We start from the raw sequence: 8436 nt of genomic DNA, 5'->3' as shown, positions 1-8436 counted from the left end.
TAATGCAATAAAACTTACTATTTAAAAATAATACCCACGAAAGAGTCACATCTTACCTGAAATTAATCTCTAAATCTGAGAAACCTGGCGAACAGCCTTTTTAGCTGAAAATACCTGATCCTACATGAGTTGTGCTTTTACTGCTATGCTTACTGGACATCTAAGAGCAGTAAAAGTGGGCTTAAGACTGTCCAGAGTACTTAGTTACTTTTGAAGATTGGACAGAACATCGTTATGGACTTTAGATGTCAGTAAAGGGTATGTCTGCTTTTTCCTCTAGTTACCAGAGTAACCAGAGGAACCTGGTAACCTCTAGTAACCAGAGTAGCCAAAAGTTACCAGAGATGTGTCTTTGAGAATAAAATCTTGCTTTAATGAACTTTGAAGTGTAGAACTTCAGGTTTGCTTTGCTCAGAACCTCATTCTGTCCATTCAGCTCCCTCTGTTGGAGTGAATTCCCTTTACTAGCAATATGTCACCTTGGGTTTTAAGTTCAAGCCTCTGTGTGAGAGATTTCACCCTGCAAAACTTTGTAAATGTACTGGTGTCTTATGCACTTGTGGTCATGCATGGGTGTTTTACATATTATTGGCCTTCAATCTCATACTTACGAAACACAAGGTTTCAATAGACATGAAATTGCTGAGGCCATGGTTTTGGCCATAAGAGATGTCTTTTATTGCTGTGGTCTCTTAATAAGTAGAACAACAAATAAAGAATTACAAAAAACTGAAGAGAAAAACTTTGTAAACTCGTATGTTTCAAAACTGTTGCCTTAAAGTTTTAGGCATGGTTGTGAATGGTTTCCGTCCGTTCATACGCAATGTCAGTATGTTACTAGTGATCTGATGGAAACTTTGAAAGTATTACATGACTGCTCAGGTCCCTTATTTATCATGACCAAAATACTGTGTTTGGAAACAAATACAGTAAATAGTAGGTAATAAAACCTGAAAAATGGGATGATGCCTAACCGATGTTACAGAAGGAGTGAAATACTCATGTCATCTAGCAAAAAGTTTGGGCTATTCAATAGCTACATTAAGTGTAGGATCAGTGCATATGTCTTAGTGGAGAAGGAGTATATTTTTGCAACATTATTGGAATTTCTTAGTAAAACGTGCCTTAACTCATAAACAAACAAATGCTGTGAAGTCTTTTAAAGCAAATGTAGATTTCGCATGAAAAAGTGTACAGATTGCTATTAATATTTTGGCCATTACTGTGGCATCTTTGTGATGTATGAATAACTTGTAGAACAAGGGCTGTTGTAGCATGTTCTTAATTATCATGTATCATCAGTTCCATTTACTGCTAATTATTTTACAAGGTGAAGAGTTGAGTTTAAAATGAATGTGGTGGGGTCACTTGCAAAGTTTTTGGTATAAGCAAATGTAGGTGAACCTAGTGGGGAAACTTGCCCTTAAATTGCTTTTGGCAGATCTCATTAGTGTCTAAGGCAGAAGGCTAACCCAACTGAAAAGGGCCTTTCAAAGTTGACTAATATGTAACTAAATTACATTTTTGAGAGGTGGGGAAAGCTGATGCCAGTAATTAAATTCCTTATGTTAAGCTTCTTACAACAACTATAAAAATTATTTTAATGGGGTTTCCACTGTGCTCATGTTAGTACTTCTGAATATCTGATTGTGACAATAATGGACAAGTTTGTGGTGGTTTATTTTCCATGTTCTGGTACCTCGGTCAAGGCATTAGCATTAAAAATTATTCAAAGTTTTAATTTATCTTCAAGTGCCTAAATGGATTTGAAATTTGGCTGGTATACCAGTAAGAGCTAAAACACCACCCAAAACCAAAACACCCCCCCCCCCCCCCCCCCCCCAATGTTTATTCAGTTTAGTGTGTGTGGGGGGGGAATCTTTCAAAATATTTAATTCCTGTCTTAACTGAGGATGAGTTGAATGCTTGAAACAAAGAATTTCTGCAAACTTGAATGTTCAGTTTCTGGTTCTGAAAATGTGCAGATCTGGTGGTTGAATACTATTACAACTACGCGTGTTGCACAATGCAAAGCAAAGTGGATTACCAGATCCTGCATTCCACTTCTATGTGCTGTACTTCTTTTCCATTGTATTTAAAACAAGGAAGTCTATATAGGAATATAAAACAGGACATATGGGCAGTTACGAAAGTCAGACTGAGGCTGGTTGCACTGGTTCCATTGCTGTTTGCTTTGCTGTAACCGATGATTTTTGAAATGGGAATGGGGAAACTGGAATGATGAGGCAGAGACCACTAGATGGCTCCACTGGTTGTTGCTGTGCTGTGGGCAATTTCTGCATCGCTTGTTGTAAGAATCTGCCCAGGATTATCAGGGGAAGAACATGGTGGTGGAGTTGGCTTTCAGACTAAAATGAGGTTAAAGCTATACACATGCCAAAGAGTAAATTGATGTTGGAGTGCAGATATTCAAAATCATGAAGACGCTTTAAAACCTTTTTTCTATGTCAGTCTCTTCTACAGTTAGCATTGGTTTTAAAATTATGTTCTTAACACTTAGTAACTTCCTGTACTTGATTTTTGCACATTAGGAGTAGGGTTTTTTTTTAAGTACATGAGCTTATTTTTCTTGGAAGAAAATGTAAAGATCAGGACATTTGATTTATATTTATCCACGTGGAAGTCATTTGATCAGTTGGTTTGTCACTCACCTGTGGGCTTGGTTGCTGTTACATGAAGAGTAAAGTTGGAATATGGATCAGGAGTAGTACGGTGGCCTTGATAAAGGCAACTAGTGTAACTTGTTACCATTTTCATCTTTCTTCTGACACATCATTTCCCATCAGTAACTAAACCGGTCATTCCGTTTGTTTATAAGTGTGTGTTTGCTGTTGCACTGTATGTCTTTCATGAGCTGGAAAGCTGGGTTAAGATGGTGGAATGTCTTGTCTCCACTCACCATTTGTATATAGGAAACCAGTTTTCATGCCTATTACATTGGTTTTGATGGATCTGTGTCTTTGAAGAAAAGAGCATGGACAGTAGTTAAAAAATTTGGCTTATTACAATAAACTTGGTTTTCCTCTAAGCAGTGTCAGCTTTAGTAGATGGGTCAGTCCAGTAAAGATGGTTGCCTGAGCAATTATCTCAGATTTCCCACTATTGATTTCTCTAGTGTTTTAACACTATGGAGAAATTTCAAATGGAATTTATGGAGCCTGAAAGGGTTCTTGAACTTCTAATCGTTCCTCCCCTACTGCTTTATAGTTTTGGTTAATGTTGATATTTTTGACTCTTGAACTGATGATTTGACATTGTTTTTTCATGATAAAAGTAGATGTTCTTGAATGTGTAATATGGAATGAAGCATCAGTGATATGTTTAAACTATCTTCAAGGTACAGTAGTTGAATGTCTTAGTTTAAAGATATGATCTGTATTCCAACAGCATTTTTCTTTTAATTTTCCATAAAGAATCCAATCAGATGAAGAGTGTCAAAAGGAGTCTACGAATGAGACACCAAGATGGCAGTTCCACTGTTGATTGAGAGGTTGAGGAAATGGACTAATGCATGAGTGCTGTGATATGTCTGTCCAAGAAAAGGATCTTAAAACGTGGACTCTCGTGTTATTAAACCATAGAAGATCTGGGTTGTGATCATCCTATCAAAATGGACTTTGCACTTGAATTAATCAGGGGACTGTATCAGTGACACTCCAATGATGGATCTGTTTGAGGACTGGGTGGCAAAATTTTACTCTTGGGTTGTGTATGCAATACAGGCAAATTCATTTGGTAAGAGATCTGTTGCTACCCCTTTGGAGAAAATGTAATGTTTTTTTAAGTGACTTAATAAAAGGTTTTGGTTTCTTTCACACTTTGTGTTTGTCCTTTCTGGCTGAATATTTTTTTTATTGTGTTGATATTGAAGTGGGTTATGATTTTGGTTGCTATTAAAGTGAGAAGTACTTTAGCTGCGAAGCACTAAAGGCAAGGTAAAATTTTGTGCTATACTTGATTTGAAATGTGGTTTTCATTTGCAAATTATCTTCATTTTGCCATGACTTCCAATGAATTTTTATTCGCTGGTTTGTTCATTCAGGTGCTTAATGTTAGGGGTTTTTCAGTACTTGGCCTATTGTCAGGGTACTTCTGAACTTTCTGAAGTTATTGTTAAGATGGAATTGATATCAGTTGAAGGCTGGGCAAATATGACAATAAAGGAGTACTTGAATGTTTTGTGTAATAACTTTTTTAGGCATATTTCTTCGGTTGTGTATGGGTACAGAAACTTTTCAACATATTTTCTGGACAACATAATTCCTCAACAGTCTATTCTGTCTTAAAATTGTTCTGTACAGGTGTCCAATCTGCTTCACTGCTATTTAATGTAGGTTTAGTTGTGTGGTACTGTACCATGTGTTTAATGAGGAAAAAATGGAGTTATTTTTTATATTGCTACAGATGACATGTTAACCTTTACAAATGAATTTTAAAATGCTTCTAATGTTCAAAAAACCAATTTCTTTTCAAGTTTCTTGTGGATCAGATACTTAAACTGTAGCCACCTTCCTATGTATGTTGTCTGTTTTATGCTGGAGGGCCAACATGACAAACCTGGTCCTGAGATAACCTAGGTGTTTTCTTTTAAAAGCAAACAAAATGCAAACAAAACCAAACAAAACCCCATTGTGTGTGTTTAACCATTTGGCTTGCTCAGACTTCTCTGTAAATATCCATTTTTACCATGATGAGTTGTTCATACCTGTTTAATGCAGCTGTTTTGATGATACATGCTTGCTCAAGTTTGGTTTTGCCATGTGTTGTGTGGTGGAGTTGGATACTGGGACCAACCTAAAGGGATCCCCATTCAGTGGGGTGGATTTCCTTAGCGTTACCCAAAATTGCTTGGAATGGTCTTGCGTTGTGATTTTTTAGTTCTTGTAGTTTAGGTGCAAGGGGTGTTCTGTAAGTAATCGGTAAACTGAATTCTTTAAAATGGACTGTGGCAACAGAGCGTACCTACTCAAACCTCTTGATGTGGAAAGATGATAGGTTGTTGGAGGATGTGAATGGCAAGCGTGTGGAGGAGTTGATGGGGACTGTCTTGGTTCTACCGGTAGAAGCCCGTGTTTTCAGGCTGTTGGGTTGCTGTGCCATGGGTGTCCCCATAGAAACCCAAACTATCCCATTATCCTCTTCTCCCCCAATGGTCCCCCAATATCTGATTTCACTGTCTTGTTGTGATGCTCACGAATATGCAAGATGTCCTTGCACTTTAAGGAGTCTGTTGCTTGTGGGGAGACAATTTGGTAGTCAGAATACAGGCAGTTAGGGGATGCTTGGGTTTCGTCCACTTCCTCTGTGATGCATCCTCCCAATGCTAGGATGTTGTCTTTGAGATGTTGCTTGATTTCCAGTTCTACAGCTCGGCTGTTGTACGGCTTTAAAATTAATTTGTCATGTTAAAATCCGTTAACGAACATTAATGGGTTAAGAATGTGAATTTGAAATAACCCTTTTAATGGTGTCAGACTTATTTTACAGTAGTGCCTTCGCCTAACTGATGAAAATTGTGTAGCTGTTGGATTTTTGCTGTTGGGGGAGACCACTAGGGAGGCGCTGTCGAGCCAGAGGGGGTTATCAGCAATGCGGGGCTCTCTTGGGAGCGCCTGGCGCTCTCGTCCCAGGCTTTAAGTGCAAGTGTTGGGTGACGAATGGAAGGACCTATTGTCTGGGGATGCTCCCACTGATTTGGAAAAAAGCTACCCCTTGGGTGGGGTGAGCCCCAAGGTGGGTTGTTGCTGGCTGCATGGCTGTTAGCTCCACTTCCATGCTTTCAAAATGGCTTGTAACAGCTCCACTTCCTGTCCAGGGAGGAAGTAATTTTAGCCCAGGCACTGAAATATTTAGCAAATCTTTAAAACAAAAGGCACAAATTCCATTTCTTTCTGGTTTCAAAAGGGTGCCTGAGCCACATGGGGTTAAGGTGCCCCTTCGGCTGGGGTAGTTGGAAGAAGCCAGAGCTGTGGGGGTAGCAGGCACCCTTTAGGTGGAGGCTATCTCTTTTTTTGGTAGAAATGAAGGGGTGGGTCTATGGTACATCACCTGAGTTGTGGGGTAAATGTAGAGAGTGTCAATCAAAGGCAGAGCTCAGAGCTGGGAAGGAGCTCTAGATGGCGGCTGTGCCTTAGAGAGAGCGCGCTCAGCTCCGTGCCTTCCCCAACACTTTACGCAACTTTCCCTAACTTTCGGGCAGCCTCAGGGGGCCCCCACAGCCCCTTGCCTCTCCTAGGCACTGATCGGGGGCTGAGCGGACCTTTTTCGGGCAGAAAAGCAGCTTTTGAGGGCTCCTTTTTCGTGCCTTGCTGGAAAGAAGAAGCCGTGGAGAGAGCCCAGGTCGTTGTTTTTCCAGCTTAGAAGCCATGGCGTACCTCCATTTTTGTGCGCTCTCCTAATGAGCTTTTTCCCCCGGACATTTTTGTACTAATTATCGCTTCTTTTGCTTTATCGGCAGCCTATTTTTGGGATTAGAATATATATTTTTTTTTCATTCTCTGAAATTCGTATTTTATCATTATAACTCTAAATATTTTGGATCTAATGTTTTTCCACTACCCGAAACTAATATCGACTTGGTCCTGGCGGTGGTGCATGGATCAGGTAGGTGAGCAATTAATAATAATAATTTTTAGATTTCTGCCGTTTTGAATACTTTGATTTTCGACCAATTTGAGCTGTATTGGGATGACGCAATAAGATACAGAGATTATTTGCATCCAGTGTTACTTTGGGAAAGTTTGCAGGATGCTCCTCTACTGTGTTTATTCTCAGATTTTTCTTCTAAAAACGATTATTTGTTTTAAATCTCCGTTTTGCCGTGTTGATCAGTGTTGTGTATTGTTATAACAATATCATTGCAGCGTCAGGACTTTGTTCCTGATAATGAAAGACAGTGAAACGAACTGGGACCTTACCTTTCTTTCAACTTTTGACAGTAAATACCTGGGCACAGGACTTCAAAGCAAACAGACACCCCTGACCCCCTCTTAATATTTAAGAATAAAAAGATGATGAGAAATAAGGACAAAAGCCAAGGAGAGGAGGGTTCAGTCCACAGCAATGCATCGAGGTATGATCTATCAACTTTCTTTTTTTTTTTTTTTTTTAAAACCTGTGAATACTCTGTTTACTTCGACAGCCTTGGGTTACTGTCAGTGCTTAATACAAAACATTTTACTGATTTTGCTTCCTTTTTAAGGAATGACCTTGAGATTGTTAGCATGCCACACCCTAATTTTTTTTTGGTAGCAATTTCTGAAAGTTGTGTTGTGACTTAAGGGCCCATGTCATAGTCAAAAGGTACTGTACCTTTATTCAGGGGAGCCCTTTCCTCTGTATTATGTTTTTCCAGCTTTTGAATTTCAGTTTTTAGGTTTTTTGTGCTGTGAAAAATGACCTTGTCGGTTTAGCCATTGCTGCATTGCACCATTTTACATACAAGGCAAATTTTTCTTTGAAGAATCTCAGAAGTCTAAACTTTAACTGAGGGCCATACAGAAGCCTGGTGTAGTAGTAAATTATAGTAAATAGACACAAGAAAAAGTTACATGAATGAAAAAAAGCTCATTTTAAAATATAATCTGGAAAGTGCCTGTTTGTCTGATACCCCTTACTTCAAATTTTATTTGAGCTTGTAGAACTTTGATACTGTTTAGGTATTTTAGAATATTTTTATACAATTTAACCAGACTTTCTCCTGCTGGTGATAGCATTTCGTATCATAAAATATACACTGGGACTGTTAACAAGAGGCTGCAAATGCTTTGCTTATTTGTTTAATGTATTTTTGCTCAGAGTGTTTTTATTTACTTTTGAGTAATGAGATTCTTTACAGATTTTTATAAGCTTAACCTTGATGTGGGAAAAGTATGAAATACTGGAAATGTTTGTTTGCTAGGAATGCAGAAGTATGATTACTGAATTGCTCATTTTGTATTTAAAGGGTCGGCTCTTTCGAAAATTGGAAATTAAACTATATGCATTTTTGTTTTCTAGTTTGTAAATACACTTGAGTTTTGCATTTTGTTAATTTTAATTGAATCGTGGCCTGTTTATTTTTCTCTGGTGTTGTCTTCAGTAATTTTTAACCAACATTAATAAAAAAGAATTCTGAACTGTCTGTTGTATCACATGTGCTCTATGTGATGTTTGCAGGTGTTTGAATAGTATTCTTGATGTCCAGTATTTAACCTTCCTTAAACACACAGACTTGAAATACTGTGGGAATATATATATAATCAAATTACTATAACATTCTAGCATAAACTTGGATGGTATTCTGGATGTATTAAAATTGCAGTCAAATTTTAAATCCTAAAATGGATATGGGTAAGTTTGTTTAATTTGAAATTATTATTAACTAAATTAGCCTCAGGGACTGTTGAAGCATTACATACAGCACCTATACAGAGC

The 8436-nt window shown here is 38.1% G+C and overlaps 1 protein-coding gene across 4 annotated transcripts in view; it reads left to right on the top strand.

Annotated features, from left to right (window-relative positions):
• Nucleotides 1-5969: 5969 nt before the first annotated feature.
• The window catches only part of CHD2 (chromodomain helicase DNA binding protein 2), a 58641-nt gene continuing 56174 nt past the window's right edge, over nt 5970-8436 (top strand). For all 4 annotated transcript variants that reach the window (XM_075714726.1, XM_075714728.1, XM_075714725.1 and 1 more), the window contains exons 1-2: nt 5970-6624; nt 6960-7093. In XM_075714726.1, the coding sequence (XP_075570841.1) occupies nt 7032-7093 (62 nt within the window). In that variant the 5' untranslated portion in view covers nt 5970-6624; nt 6960-7031. The remainder of the gene's footprint in view (nt 6625-6959; nt 7094-8436) is intronic.

This window comes from Pelecanus crispus, chromosome 7 (genome assembly GCF_030463565.1).
Source record: "Pelecanus crispus isolate bPelCri1 chromosome 7, bPelCri1.pri, whole genome shotgun sequence".
NCBI classification, from domain to species: domain Eukaryota; kingdom Metazoa; phylum Chordata; class Aves; order Pelecaniformes; family Pelecanidae; genus Pelecanus; species Pelecanus crispus.
The sequence above is the reverse complement of the archived record's forward strand: the minus strand, read 5'-3'. Positions and strand labels throughout refer to the sequence as shown.